Below are 16,898 nucleotides of genomic sequence, written 5' to 3'. Positions count from 1 at the left end.
ATCCTCCTACCACTCTCTCTGAATTGTTGCATTCCTCATAGAAAAGAAAAATGAAGTGCCATATTTAATTGATCTTGAAACAACCCCAAAATTGTCACGTACTAGTATTTTGACTTCCTGAGCTGAATCTACCATAAATGGGACTAAATATGTGCATTTTCCTAGGTTAGCTCTATAGTTACATATGTTCTTCCTCTTCCCTCATTTTATTATTTACATTTTTGTTCAACTACCAGCTTTTCTAGGCTTGTGAAATCATCACAGAAGTGAGGAGCAGGCTGATGTTACTTGATGTAATAATCCCCTTGCTTAAGCAAGATTTGAAAGGTTCTTAAATAACACGCCCAGCTACCACAGCTTAATTAAATTAAATCAGGCAATGGCCAGATCTTAACAGGGGAAGAAAAGAACAGAGGAACCTCCAGAAAACTAGTGACTCTTCCGTGATATCAAGCTTCACTGGGAAAAGCAAAAGCTCGTTAAATTTTACCAATTAATCTGTAAATGAAAGACTGAAAAAGATTATCATCATAGTTGCTTTTAAAGGAAATCAATTTCTAGCCTGGAAAAGATGCTGTCTGCTGTATATTTCTCTATTGTGTGCTATATATTTTTCAACTTCTGAAAATTTTAGAGTATAACCTACATTGCAGATGCATTTACATGTTGCTGAATGATCAAAAGTGCCTCAAACTTCATTGCATATGAACTAAAATTAGTAACAATTAAAAAGTTCTAATTTTTGCCACAGAGAAGTAGTCCTGACTGAATAAGCTTTATTAGTGAAATACTGATAATATTAGTATGCAAGGGATGCTACGTTGGGTACAAGCTTTGATGTAACATTGCTCTTCATTGTAATGCAACCTCAAATAATAATGTCAAAAACTGTTATTTAAATAGTGGATAAATAACATGTATGCAGTGAAGCCTCGTTCCCTGCTTAGATTTTATTTCTCTTACCTGGTCTCTTCTGTAGCTATAAAGAAACCATCATCTGAAGCATCAAGCCAATTTTGCCTCTGTCTCTTGATCACTGGAATGGTGCTTGTCTTAATGGCACTTGCACTGGCTTGCAAGGCCTTACCATTAGTCATATGAACATGAGGAGCAGCATGCTGAAATCATAATAAAAGGGAAAGGTATTTGCCTGAGAATAAGCATAATTCTGTTAACGAATTCTGCTGTAAAGGGCAGCCTACACCCAGCACCCTTCTCAAAAACTCAACCATTACATGGGGGTTGGATAACACCCTGTGAGCATTCACGTGTTTTATCCACAGGTCTTAAAGCTCTGTAAAAACTAAATTAACTACTGCTAATGCCATTTTATACAACAAGAAACTGAGGTATGAATCAATGACATAAACTAAGCAGTTCCACGACAGAAACGCATAGATTTTATGAGAGAATTCACATTTTCTAAGCAAAAACCCAGCATCCCAACCAATGAGATATAAGACTTGGGTTTTTTATCCAATTATGGCATTAACCTAATTTTTAAAAACCCACGCTTCGCACCTCATAGTTCCTTACTCTCTCTGTCTTTCCTTTTGAATAAAAGTCACTGAATAAGACAAGTGGTTTGGTCCTGCTGCCAACCCTAATCAGGGTTACAAAGGTTTATATCACCTTGCTGGTGCCATGGCTCTTAGGTTTACTAAACAGTCATTACATATTGGAGCCGATTGCAATATGTCTACGTTCATTTTAATACAGATAGCATTGAACATAAAACGATGCATTAATTTTCCACTAAACCTTTACCTGAAATAATTGTCCAACAAGAGAGCAAGTACTCAGATCTAATGAGAGAAGCTGCCTTCTGATATATGAAAAGGAGAGACCGAAAATAATGTTTTCTATACTGTCTGTAGCTAACATTTTTGAGGAATATCCCATGACAAACATATTAATTTTGGAAAGTTGAATCTTGTTTCCCACATAATTAATTATCAGCAGGGCTAACTAATAACACTTAGATTAAAAAAGATATGATAGAAGACATTATACAGAGATGGAAGTTTGCTTACTTTCTCTCACATGGATTCAACACCATGTTTTCTTAGGAAGAATTACTATTGTCATTGTGAAATAATACCGGTATTACACATTCTGTATTTTTGTAGTATTTCTAAAATGCCCACAGTGCTGCACATTCATGGGAGTACCCTCTAATTAGGGGACTAATTCCACAGCCACTGAGTAAGGAAGGGGCTGGTGGCATCCACAAAGACTAGCACAACAGAATGCAAAACTGATCTCTTAAATCATGTCGTAAAAACATTAACAGCCAAAAATAATAAGGACCTCATTTCTTCTGCACAATTCTTACACTCGTATTCAATGCATTATATTCACATTATGCCACAACTTTCAACACACCCTGATCCACGCCATTTGCTCCCTTCAGTTGGACAAATTTTATGCATTTAACAAAAAATTCCAGTGCTCATTATTTTAGTGCAAATAACTGAACACTCCCCTCTATGACTCCTTACGTCTGATGTAAAAAAAACCCAAACAACAATAAAAGAGCAACAAGACATCAAATTTGAGTGAGTCACATGTAACTCCCTCTTAGAGCTAAACTACCTTCCTTTGTATTAGAGACAAACAAGGTTTATGATGAATTTAGTTGTTGTCGCACATAGGGCTGTAAATCAATCTTTGTAGTCCCTCTAAATATTCGCCTAATTTTTTCCATTTTTTTTATTCAGTGTCTAGACTGCATTTTGGTTTTCACATTTTTTTGTATTGGCTGAGGGGGGGAGGAAGAACAAAAAGACATGCTACTAGAAGTAATTCAGCAATTCAGCTTATTTACAATAAATTCAGGATAAAATGCATAGTTTGGAAGAAATTAGAAATCCACAAAGGTATTTAACTGATGATCTCTTAGTGTACAAAGTGGATAGTGCTCAAAAAGTGAATAAGAATTCATGCACGGAAAACACTGCCATACATCAGATTTCAGACTAACTATTTTCACCTAGCAATGGGCAGTGCCACACGTTACAGAGGAGTATTCAAGGGCTCAAACAGCAATTTTTTTGCACTGTTTCCCCAGTCAGAAATGGGTTTAAGTTATCAAATATAATAGTTTATGTCTTTTCCCAGGCTTCTTTCTAATACACCACTGAATGTTTCCTTTACTCGAGACAACATGCACAGGCAAAAACGTTCAGGAAATGTACAAGGTACAAAAAGTGTATTTCCTATGGCATAAACTCTGTAGAACAGTTAAGCCTGATGGGAAAAGTACATGCTTTGCATAATACTTTTTCCCTGGCAGAGATAGATGTCATTACTGGTTCTGAACTTCTGCTTTGTCTACTTTTATTAGACCCTAACTCTTATTTCAGGCAAGAGATAACATTAGAGAAAATGGTGCAAGGGTTACAATATAATCTCATTTCTGCTGCATCCTATTGGTTATAATTTTCCTTTTTATTTCCCTTCTCCCCCGGTCTGTTCAAGCTATTTGAAAAAATTAATTACATTTCACTTAAGGATAAGAGAAAATAAGATCATTGTTCTTCAGGATGTGCTAGGGACCACGTTATCTTTAATTTCTAGTTAAACAAAATAATTGAAGTTCTTGAGTAGAAAAACCAGTTCATTAGTTCCTCTCCAGAAATGTATTTATCACCATGTACAAAAATGAGCATTCAACATCACTCTCATACTAATACCAACACAAAGAGTAAAATGAACTTTCATACAAAGTACTTGTAAAATGCTTTTTTAAAAATTATGATGATTTTAAATTTTCCCCCTCTAGCACACAGTTACACTAGAAAGGTTATGAAAGCCTCAGGAACACTACCTGTACTACCACAGAAGCCCTATTCATTCAAGCCCCCTGCATGCAAAAAGCTCCAATCATTTCATCGTAACACTGCTGTGTGCAATTAGCAGCTGGCATTTTGATTTTGACTGTGCACATCGCTAATAAGCTGTGATGATATTTTGCGACAAAACCACTGGTATTAATAAGAGTCCGCATCCCAGTGGCAGATCACACAGCAGCACCTGAGCAGCAGGAGCTTTACCCAATGTTTGCTAACTGCGTGTTGGAGAAATCCTCCTTCCTCACGAGTGACCCCTTCCTCCCAAGTTTTTCCTCATCTCCATCTGGATATGTTCATGGAGATCTCTTGTATCACAGAGCTTACTGGGAAGAGTTTCACCTGCCAAACAGGAGGTCTACATGCTGCAGGGTGAACACATCCTCAGAGACCTCTGAGCCTAAAGGCAAACTTTTCACAGTCTTCAACAAGGAGGAGCTTATGGGAAGACCATTTGTCATAATGTCTTCACAGCTTCACCTGTCCCCTGCTAAAAGATTTCTCTGTGGGTACCATTCTCAGGTATTTCACTCACAGTTTTGATTTCCGAGAGCTGCAGGGGCATGAATTTCCCATTTGCACACACAAATGTTAATTTCCCAGTGAGCAACTGAGACACCTCCAACATTCAATGAATGTAATAGTCCCTTCCGTGAAGAAGCTACATGAGAATGTGTTTCTCTCTGCTAAATCTTCTGGAAGCAGCAGCACTCGTTCAATCAGTTACTGACTCAATCAGTTGCTTAACTACAAATACAGGTCTTTCAGCACAGGGGCACCAGGCGTAAGGCTTTGCTGTGCCTGAGAAAGAGAGGAATTAGCTGTATATCATCACTATATACGTGATATGTGCTGTAGGGGCAGCCACCAGTCCAACACAGTTTGGATACTATTCCAATGACACCTACAAAGATACTCCACAAACACCTTATATTAAAGGGGCCACTTAAGACAGCATCTTTATTATGGAGGGTAAATCTCCTGTCCTCACTATCTCCCAGAGGAATTTCAAGCACAAGGATATTAAGATGCATGTTGGAAAGTCAAGGGAGGAATCCTGTACAAATTTAGAAACGGGACTCAGATCTCAAATCACAGTCGAGGTTCCTGTCTATAAGTTTCTCCCCTTCTACTGGGATATAAATAGCCAAGCCACTGAATAGCCTGAAAAGACATCCAGCTTTGAACTGAATACAGAACACCAACAGGCATTATAAATGTAAAAACTAATGGTGAATGTTTATGCTGTGGCTGAAAGAATGTTTAAGTGGATTGTCATAAATTCCTAAGTGGCCTTGAATTTATGATCTCTTATGTTCTTCCCCATCCTTTCAAAAAGGAAAAAAAGCCCAGTGCATTTTTAAATATTTTGTTGTATCTTTAAACAAAAAATCAAATCAAATGAAACAGAGTAAAAGCAGCTCACTACATGGAGAAAAAATATCACTAGAAGAAATCAAGCATGTTCAGATGATTGGTAATAATCCATATTAATTGGTTCAATATATTTTGCATTGACCTAATTATGACAGGATACAGTGTAAAACAAGTGTAGAATTACATTTAATAAGTTAAATAAATTTGAATCGGGTATTGATTCTGTTTTTCCACACCTGGAGTGTTCTTACTTGCAAAGGCATTGGCTTTATATTTCTAATAAGCATCAAGGTCTGGCGCCAGTTTAGCTTACTTATTCACAGAGATTTGAGGTGAATGCAAAAATTACAAAACACAGTCTCCACAGAGCATGGAGTCACACACATTCATACCAGCATGCAGGCACACATTCATACTGGGTATAGAATTTCATTTAAGAAACCTGAAGGCTATTAATTTTTTTTTTTTCAAACAACAGATCATATACAAGAAATTAGCAAATAGTCAACACAAGTATTACTTTTGAACCTCCTGATTTTCTATCAAAGCTTTCACAAAACAGCTAGAATAGATGTAATGCTGAAAATGCAAGTCAATGACTTTTCTGGGCAAGGGAGGAAAAAAACCCAAAAAACCCCCACACCCCACAGCTGACTTTCCAAAGCATCTGCTAAAATACTGTGATGTTTATAGCCTCTGTATTTCATGGAAGTTACACAAAAGCTGAATAAACCATGTCTTTAATAGCAGCATTTTAAATTAAATATTTATTTATAAAAATCAGTCAATCAGCAGTGAAAGACTAATCTTGGTGTCTATCCACAGAATAAGAGGAAATTTGTTTTATAGTTAAAACATAGAAGATCCCCTCCCCAGACCCTTAAAAAATGTGCTCATTTTTTATTTTTACAAACAAGAATCTGAAACAAAAAAACAGGGAGCCATCATTGTATTTAAATATAAAAGAAGAGTTATTGTAATGTTCTCAGAAAAACTGCACTTTTTCCATAGCAAAGTACACTCTATTCCTCATTTGCTTTGATTTTAACATAAATCTGAATCTTCAGAGAAAAGATGAGATTTAATGCCTGCCTTATGTTATTCCACCACCTATAAATGCAACTTAAAAGGAGTTTCACTTCGCCTTGGTAAGACGAAAGCTTTTTTACATCAAAGCATGCAAGGCAATATACAGATTTGCTGCTATACCTCTCACATTTTGATTGACTAAAAATCATGCTTTAATAACTTTTTATCTGTTACAGTATTAACCATAATCAGTCAGAAAAAGGGCACTTTATTTCAGGGTAATTATTTATTGCAGTAGTCATTAAGAAAATGGATCTCACTAGTATTGCTTTGCTATGTCTGTATTGAATAGATAATGCCATACTGTTTCTAACGCAAGGAATAGTGTATTTTCTGGCTTTACTGATGTATTCTACCCACTCATTGGAGAGTAAGACATTTTCCATTACACCTTCGGTTACGCTTTGATTGCAGAGAAGAGTGGACATATTGTTATAACCTTTTCACACTAAACAGAATACTTATTTTCAATTGTACTTTTATTTATGTAAGCGCAATGGACAGTTAACTGCGCACTGACTGCAGAACATTAGTCTGAGCGACCCGAGTTGTTAGCAGAGAGGTCTGGAGAGGTTCACAACACAGGAATCTCAACAACAGAAGTTATTTAAAAACCTTTCCTTTAGCTCTTTAAAGCTTGGCCATGTTTTGGTGTGGTCACATTTATATAGGCAAAACCCACATTTCTTTGGGTCAGTTTTTAGAGCTGCTTTGATACATTAATGGAAAAGAGAAACTAACAAAATGTGTTATCTTCAGAGTAAAATTACTAGGAAAAAAAAGGAAACGAAGAGTGAATTTTTCACCAGCTTCAGCATTAACCTCTAGCTCTTTTCCTGACACCAATGCAGAATTGGAAAGAAATACTGAAAAAATTTTCAGTCCCTTCCAAAATCTTATAGCAGAGGAATACGGTTAAATAACTTTAAGCATCTTCTTTTTGAAATGCATCTGTTTAAACAGACTAGGATTTTCTCACATCCAGTAGTAAACATGACTTTTTCCAGATTATCTCTCTACTATTTCGAAATTTTGTAATCTGTAGTCCTTCCCTGTTTTTCATCTATTTGCACTGGATTATTAATGACTATTGATGATAAAGGCAAGGAATTAAATTCACCCTTTGTCCCCTATTAAATCACGTTTCTGTATGTGAATTTTTATGTCCCACAAGTGCTGTAGCTATAGAAGAGGTAATAAACTTGAAGGGACGCCCTGAAAACTGTAGGAATGAAAACAAACAAGCTCACATCATGTTTTGTTGGGGTTTATTCTAAAATTTCAAAACTTGCCTCAAAAAACTTTTTCCAAAAGCAGATAGCCCTCCCTCCAAATATCTACAGGATAGGAATGAATCATTCCCAGTCAGAGACAGGTTTTCTTTATGTGAATTTTTGTTCAGTCCTTATCAAACTTTTATTAGGAGTTTGAAACAGAAAGAGACTGATAAAATTTCTCACCCTATAAAAAACCAAGATAGAAACTAAATCCATGACATTTTAATGCATAAGAGTTTTTAATCTCATTTTTGAAGATGTATCTGTCCATTTAAACATTTCTCTGTTTCTGCAACCCAAACTACCAGACTCAAGGTAAAGTCAGAAACTGGCCTCACAGGAATGTGATGCAAGCAATTACTCAGCTATTGTTTTGAGCTTTAAATGTGCTCTGACACGTGATACACACAAAATGCAAGAGATTTTTATCAACATTAATTTGACATAATAAAAAAATCACTTAAATACATATTAGACAAAACTAACTGTATTTTTCACCGATTCAAACTGACAGCACTGGTACTTCTTAAGCTATTCAACCTCACTTTTTTTCCAAGGTTTCCCATGAAATGTGATGACAGACCGATGCATTTTATCTCTACAGTGATACGTGACTTTAGAAGAAAGCATGCCAAAGGCTTAGGATACCACCGTATCCACTTTGTTTTCAAAAGAAAAATCATATCTATAGACAGATCCATACCTATAATCTCCTCTATACTTACCATTATTGTTCTTGTTGTATGGCTGGATGATTCTGGAAAACAAAAGAACCACAGCATATTAGAGTATTGTCTTTATCCATAAAAGCCCTATTTTCTGACGCTCACCCTGAAGGCTGAGATGCTACTGTTCAGCTACAACAACGAACATATCAGAAATGCAGAGACTGGAGAGATTTCTCAAGAAACGAGCATGCGAATCATCACTGGTCCTGAAAATATAGGACCAACTATAGTATGCTGTTAACTGCACTCATTCGCTTTGCTTAATTATCTTGTTCTGCAAGAAAATATAAAAATGGAACTAATTCATAATTCATGTTTCAAGAAGTGCCTTTTTTTTTTCATTTTGCTTTTAACATATGGCATCATTTAACATGGATGATTAACTCTGCAGAAAAAAATACAAATAGTACCAGCATAATTCCATTACTATTCCCATTTGAAAAAAAGCTTTGTAAAACTAGACAATCAATTTTCTGAGAATTTTGAGATGGATTCTCAGTTTGAAATTTACAAACTATATTGAAAAGTGTAACATCCAGAAATCTTAATTATTCTCTCCTATATGATAAATCGGGAATCAGTCAACTGAACTCATGGTTATATTTATATAAAACTTGAGGAATCATGACCAGGCCAATAGCTAATATCGACTTCATCCTGCTGTTTAAATTAAGTTACGGTTGCTTTTTTTCCCCTCAAGGACAGAAATCTCATCATCTTTGGCTTTAAAACACTACAGTTGTCATATTACAGCCATGTTCTTTTTTGAAGCGGTATAACTTCAGCAACTAAACATCCTCCTAATCAGTTAAAAAACTGCAAGAAAATTTGTTGCTGTATCAGATGCAAGGTGATGCTACTAGCAATCTCATAGACTTGCTCAAAAATTTGGGTGAGATCATATCCGCTATAGTACACAGAGCTCTTAAGGCAGAGACACGTAGCAACACTACATGCAATTCTGGGTAAAATGTATACAATTCTGCACAAATTCAATCAGCAAGGTCCCAATTCTGCAAGTGAAATAAAGATACAACAATTACAATGGGTTAGTTATTCTTGCCCCAGTTCCAAATTGCAATTCTTACAGGGTCCCAACTGGCATCACTTACACAAAGAATTCTCCAGGGACTTTGTTATCGTTAAAAATAGTATTAAAGAGATTAAAAGGACAAGAGAAAGAACAGCTGCACACCTGTTTCTGAAAAAATGGTAATTACACTCTCAAACTGGTGTTTCTCTTTCATTTTGAGCAGTCATCTTAACCAGTCTGAAGGTATAGTTCAATCACAGATAGAAACAAGAGACAAGCCATTTTAAACATCTCCAACTATTTAGAAACTTCAATCTGATATTCAGCAGTAATTCCTGTATATAGTTTACATTTACGTTTTCACGAGTCTTCATCCTTAATCAAATCTAGTTTAAATAAATAAAAAATTAAATAAATACAGGTATCAATAACTTCCCATTGATAAAGGTTCTGTAAAGTGATAACCTACCTAAAGCCACCAATATTTTATAGTTGTGAGCTCCCCTCCCAGCCTTCTTTTCCTCTCTTTTTTCCCCTCACAAAAATTATCATATATAAAAATACATTGAGGTTACCAGTCCGTCCCTGTAAGTTTTAAACTGGTAGTATAAAAATTAAATACTGTGACAGGCTACCGTTTCCTGATACCTGAATCTATTTGGCACTGTTATAAAGTGAGAGAATATCACAGTAGGGTGAAGAACTATATAATCTGTTCATTTTTTATCTTCACAGTAAAATTATTTTTGTTATTATAAGTTTATCTATTTTTTTGACATCCCAGTGAAATAAGATTTCAGGACCTGAATGTTCCTGAGAAAACCCAGAGGCTGCATTCATGAGGGTATAACCACCTGAACAGCTCTTGAGACAAGGACTCGTTCCAATTATCAGGTTAAACAAAAAGGACAGGGCTTCTTCACTCTTGACATATAGAGAAGATACATTCCACGGCACTTCCAGTCACCCCCAAAACGATCAAAGTGGACAAACAAAAATCCACCCTTTTTATACTCAGATACTACAGTAATAAAATCTTCCCTCTTACTCAGAGGTGTTATGCTTTTGGCATAGGCTTTATATGCCAAATTTATAAACTGCGCTTAGCCATGATGTCCCAGAATACTCCGTCACCATCTCAGTTCCACAGACAACTGAGTGAAAGAGACAATATCTCCCCTAAAGGGAACTGATGAACAGCTGAATGTACCTGGAGGCTGTTAACAGTGTATTTTTGAAGAATACTTTACACTCTTAATGCAATGCCAACAGCTGTTAACTCCAGGATATTACCATATTGATAACCAATTAATAAAACCAAGCAAAGAAGCGAAGAAAGATCTGTTATATTTGTAAAGTAACCTCTCTGTGTTATATTATACAATATAAACATTTTCTTAGCTTAATTGCTGTAGATAGTGAAATATCGTCTAATTTGCCAAACATTTTTTAGAAAGACCTGAGTATATTCATAAATAAAAAGCTATGGAAAGAACTATTTAATAAGCAGACATAGTCAAAAGATTCTAGGATCTAGCAAAGATTACTAATCAAGGTGCTGTTGTTACACAATTTAAACTCTTACATACTCTGATACCCAAATATTCAGATTTTAGAACTGAGGAGACACTGATTTCTTCCAGAAAATAATTACACCCTGATTTGGCAGCATTCTCACCGATGTTTATGCATGAACAAAACTTTGTTTTTAAGTAAGGAAGAAAGCCCTTGCTTCCAATTAAAAAGGCAGTCGTGCAGCATTCAAAAAGGTGTGTTTTACAAAAGATCTGCACACCCAGGCAACCTCAAGTGCAGCTTGAGAGCAACAGAGCTTGTTTAAAAACCACAAACGTCTTGGTGTTCAACAGAACGGAAGACAAAACTTTGAATTTTCAGTTCAACAGAACGGAAGACAAAACTTTGAATTTTCAGTTTTAGCTGCCAAGTTTTAGAATGCCTTAGGGAATTTAAATAACCAGGCTCTGAATCTCAGTCGACACTTGGCTTATAAATGAGTTCTAGCAAATGATTCTGTGCAAGGCAATAATCTGTACTTGCACTTCTTCAGTACCAGAAAACTCCAAGATACAGAATGATTCTCTCTGTATGGCTGATGACGAGCCAGTGAAGGGCATTGCTCCACTTGAAACAGAAACGGTCAGACATCACCACTAACAAGGGGCTTTGGTGATGTGATGTGAGTAAATTACAGTAAATGCAACTTCAGTATTGACAAGATGTTTAGAAGTTTATTTTTTGTGGAGAAACTGATGCACCAACAGCAGAAACTACCTAAGATGCTCGTATGCTCTTCCTACAACATTTGAACTCAAATAGAAATGAATAAGTTGTAAAAAGAAATTTCCTCACATTAGAAGTTGCTTTATGAACTACACTGACCAATCAAGTGTTTCTCCCTGTTTATGGGCACTAGGAGACTATAAAATTTCCCACTGTAAAACTATTTAAGGCTAAATCGGAAAAAGTCCACTGCTAAGGGATGGGGCCAGCTACAGAATTATTTCAAGTTTACATATTATGCCTCAGCAACATTTTTTTTTTCCCTTAAGGATTCTTCAAGCCAGGACAGAAACCACATCCTTAATAATGCTCCAGTCCTTTTCCAGCTGTTCATGTGTTATATTTATATGTGCTATTCTTTAGACAGCGGGTTGATAGGGAACTTAGCTATCTGATATTCATCTTTCTCACCTGTATTAAGAAAGGTGCCCTTTTTCTAAACCTTCCAGAATAAATACGCTTCAAGATAATGTCATTTAAACATGTGGAAAATGAAGGCAGACAGGCAATAGCAAAGGTGTTTAGTTTAATCCTAGCAACACTCACAGCTTATCATGGTGCATAAGACTAAAAAGAACATTTTCACCGCGGATGGACCACCTTGTGAAATAAGCTGGGAAAGGAAGACTGTTTCATTATTTCTTCTCCACTTGGGTTCTGTATTTTATAAGAAACCAAACATAATTGTTTTTTTCCCCTCACAGTTTGTAGCAACGTAACAAGTGACATTAAGTGTTACTTCAAAAGTATTATTAAAAAAAGATAGCAATATACATACATCTTATAATCATACTGAGTTTGACTTAATTTGAGGAAGACCCTTATTCTCGCAAGCCAGAAATTTGAAATATGGGAGAAACAATATACAGATGAGAAAAGCAAAAGCAAAAAACCATACAAAATCATCACAAAACATTCTCCCCAGATGCAGGATCTTTCCACTTACACTGCCAAAGCACTTTGTGAAGGTGCCTTCCCTACTGCATAATATAATAAAATTGTTCAGAACTATTGTTCTGCAATCACAGCTTACAAAAAATAATCCACCTACTTGACAGTAATCATATACAGAAGCACTTTAAGTATGAACTCCAGATCTCGCATCCAGAACACGTAATTCGTGAGGTAATACGCTGCTAATCCTGTTATCCAACAGCCAGGATTCTCTTTCTGCAACTTTAATTCTTTAAAGTAATGCTAGTGGAAAGCAGTGATTCCAGGAATTAGGTTCTGGTTATCTGCATTGTGTTTTGAATGCTATCTTAATTATAAAGTTGCTCTTATTGTTTGCTGGTTTAAGAGCTGATTTATACTGCCAATCAGAAAAGCCAGTGTTGCTGCAACTTCATGCCTACACATTACCTGCATACAAAACCAGAAACACCGACTCAGCAGCAGAAATGGGGCCATTCGCCATGAAGTGCCCTTTCCTCCATCTGCGATCCCAACACAGCTTGCTCTTTCTAATCCCTGCTGTTATCAGACGCACTTGTTACACTAGTGAATACAGAGATACAATGCTATATTCTTTTCATAAGCATTCATTTCCTTAGTACAGCAAAATGTATGCAGTGTGTGGCACACAAAGTGGTGCATCAAAGCATGAATGCAACTCTAGTTTTGTGGTTTTCTGAACCAAACATAGGCAAAGCAGCCTTCTAAGTCTTCTAAGATACATTTTTGAAAGGCAGGAAATAGAAGCAAAAAAAAAAAAAGAGTAAAAATCCCCTATTCAATTTCTAGTGTACTTCCACCCTTGGAAATAAATTGTATTTCAGAAGATACAATAAGCGTGAGAACTACAGTTGAATGGAAATTGTGTTTTGACTTTGGCAAAACAAAAGCAATCACTGTCTATATTTGAAAAAACCCCACCAAACAGTGCTATGCTATGCTAATGCTAATGCTTAGGAACAGTTCCTTCTCAGAGGAAATTCGAGGAAATATGGGTTTGCAGAAATGCTTTTTTGGCTCTTCCCAAGTCCTCTTGTGACCAAATTCATCGTAAAGAAGTCACACTGCTTACCTTTACCCACTGAAAAAATACTCTGCAGTTTTAGCGGTCTTCAGACATAGAAGACTCTTCTTTTATTTGTAATCAATGAACCTCTAATACTCCAGAGATAACTGTAACATGAATTCAATGTAAGCAAATGATGACTGCACATTTATCACCGCAATATAATAAATCATTTTCTCAACTTTAAGAAATTCTGCGGTGAAAAAAGAGATTTCTCTTCCATTTTTGGACAAAAAGACACACATTTAAATATGTTCCTAGTTCTTGATTATATTTCACATTAAGTCAATGTCCTTTGCATTGCTGGGGTTGGAGAAATGAAGACCAAAGTGGGGAGGAGGGAAATCACCAACTCACCATGAAGTTGAAAACAGAAGGAAAAACATTGTTTTAAAATGCAAAAATTTAAATCGAAAAAACCAACAGCTTCCAATGCGCAAGCATGAGATGTAGTAGCTTAGTTCTACAAATGATTGACAGTATCAGCAGTAACGCCCTGGTGTAATTAAGGGCTGTGTAATTTTCCATGCTGGATAGTAATTTTCTGGATGTAGTCATTCGTTCTTTGTTTCCAGTATCATCGTTCCCACCTCTCCAAAAATGAGACAATATACTGACCACATAAATGCAAGCCTTAGAGCGTCTTATTTTTCTACTAAATATTTAAAATTATTACTTCCAATCAGACACTTAAAATAGATAGAAATTGGCTACTCTTTTGCAAGCATAAAAACCAAAGGTAAAAAGGTTGTTAGGTTAATCTCTTGAGAGTCACAGATGACTTTAATGACTTTGTATAGAAAGGCACGACAAGGCGCTTACCATAAAGCATTTCATATCATGACATAAATACTTTCAGTAATATATGTTGGGAAATAACCAAGAGTCATAAACACCCTTTTCATAATCCCCTGCTTCTCCAGTAAGTGACAGTAACACAACATCAATTTTTCCGGAGATCCACTTTCCGTGCTCCACTTTTCCATCAATATCAGTGCATACATTTAAGTAGGAGATCTGTAGCCAAATATTTCAAAACATTTCCTGGCTATACCAAGGCCCAAAGCAAATTTCTGAGGAAAAAAAATGGCTGTGGAACAATATTTAACTTTTGATTCTCACTTTTGGGAAAAGTGGATATACACAATTCAACGTTAGTCCCACTTTGTGTTTCAGCATGGAAGAAACGGCAAAAACGGATTCACATAATAGCTTTTTCATCACATCTCATTTCTTCTCTTGCAGTTGGAAATCACTGGGTATGTAAAATGACGTTTATAACAGTACAGGTATGTATATAATTTATTAATATGTAGGAGGAAATTTAAGGTTTTACTTTGTAAAGTAATGGACCGCCAGATGTGTTTTTGCATGCTGCTGGGCTGCCACTGCAGTAGAACATCTCCATCCCAACCAAAAAAAAAATATATAACATATACATATATATAACATACATACATTGTAACATAACAAAAAAAAAATATAACAACTATCAGACACATTTGAGAAAAAACAACTCCCTCTGCTGAGAAATGCCATCCTACAGAGAAAACTCCTTCCTTTCAATATACTTTCACATAGGGTTCGGTAAGTGAATTATGATGAAACACATATTAGAATTGTTTTCTCTGTTTCAGGAAAGGTTGGGGCAGGAAAGGCTCCAGTCTCCCTGCTTGCCAGTTAGGCTGCTTATATTTTCATGTGTTTGTCAAAGGAGAGTCTCAAATTCTCCATGGAAAAATAGAAGTGAAATATGAGCCTTTCTTCCTTGCTTATCTCCTCAATAGCCAATGCTATTAGTCATAAGCAGGGAGAGAAGGATTGACCAAAATAGCATCTAAGAGAGAAGGTTCATTTTTTTGAGGTCTTTTCTCCCTTTGCCAATTGCTCATGTCACTTTTCTCATCTTGCTGTGACAGAGATGTGCGGGTTCCTAGGAAAACGGACCCGAAAATTGCTGTCTCATTCTTAGATACAGCTGCATACTTCAGTATATTCAGGAACAGAAATTTGACCGTTGAAAGAATCCTCTGGAAGGCATCAGGAGATCTCAGCCTGAAATACAGCATTAAAGATCTGGGGAGGGCAGAGAGAAGGAGGATTGGGGTTGTTGATTAAAGTCCCTTAAGCTGTGAACAACCTGTTCTCCAATTTTCTGCCCACAAGTCAGGAAAACGGTATCAACAGACACAGACGGATTTCTGTACCTCATTAGTGACGTTAGTATCTTGGGCACCCTGTGGATATTCTGGTTCTGATGCATGTAAAAGTAAGGAAATGCCTGCCAGTTGACAAAGATTATACTTATGTAAAATACCTTTACCTGATCTTTCCAAATATTATGTGGAAAATTATCATTACTCACCCTGCCAAAACAATAGCCTGACGTGAAACTTGACTACTTGGATGTGCTGTTGCTCACAGTTAAGCAGCTTGTGGGTGAAAGTAATTGCTGGGAATAACTTCCAACACTGCAATTTAAAGATCAGGTTCAAAATATCTACAAAGCACTTTACAGTCACACCTAAATCTTCCCATCGTCAACTCCAGTCATAAAACTGGATACACGTAACATTCTGCAACGTCGTGATCTTCTGAAGACAGAGTTTTCCCATTTGAAAGAGACTGTCTTCACTGCTGAGAACTGTTTAAATACCTTGTGTTGACTTTTTTTTTTCCCCCCAGCAGCAATGGAAATTCTGCATCTCAGCATAGTTAAAAGCACCAGCGTGCATATTATGTGAGAACTCCCCAAAGTACTTTGATTTTTTCCAGAATGGAAAAAAAGCTTTCTGGCATTTTTCATTTGCGAGGTTTGCCGTTGTTTGAACATAAAAGGAAAAACACTTTTCTAAGACCATCCTCTCTCCTACTGAAAGGACACAAACAACTACAAGATCACTTCTCCATCTAGTTACAACATACAATGCTTAAGCAGTGCAATTTTATTTAGGTCTATGCCTTATACATGCCTTATACAACTACACTGACTGGCACTCAGATCACTTAATAGGAAGATATCAAGGCACAGACCCCACCACTTATGAAGAGATAAATGTGTTCGCTCGTCATCCCCGATAATGATGGAGCAATAGCAGCCAGAAAGGACAGACTCCCTCTTTCCTACCAGTTGCACCAGACTCCGTTGGAGTAAGGGGAAATCTGCTGCATCTGGCGAAAAATGAAAGGGAAACTTGTGCTGCATTGGCCAAAAATCAATGT

At 36.4% G+C, this 16,898-nt stretch overlaps 1 protein-coding gene across 5 annotated transcripts in view; it reads right to left on the bottom strand.

Moving 5' to 3' along the window:
• The window catches only part of MTA3 (metastasis associated 1 family member 3), a 142,889-nt gene that overhangs the window by 22,073 nt on the left and 103,918 nt on the right, over window positions 1–16,898 (bottom strand). For 3 of the 5 annotated variants that reach the window (XM_063328577.1, XM_063328575.1, XM_063328576.1), the window contains exons 17-18: window positions 8,320–8,351; window positions 964–1,118 (exon numbers count right to left, since the gene is read on the bottom strand). In XM_063328577.1, coding sequence (XP_063184647.1) covers window positions 964–1,118; window positions 8,320–8,351 — 187 coding nt within the window. The remainder of the gene's footprint in view (window positions 1–963; window positions 1,119–8,319; window positions 8,352–16,898) is intronic. The other 2 variants (XM_063328578.1, XM_063328579.1) reach the window with 1 other exon arrangement.

Source organism: Chroicocephalus ridibundus, chromosome 3 (assembly GCF_963924245.1).
Source record: "Chroicocephalus ridibundus chromosome 3, bChrRid1.1, whole genome shotgun sequence".
NCBI lineage: Eukaryota > Metazoa > Chordata > Aves > Charadriiformes > Laridae > Chroicocephalus > Chroicocephalus ridibundus.
The sequence above is the reverse complement of the archived record's forward strand: the minus strand, read 5'-3'. Positions and strand labels throughout refer to the sequence as shown.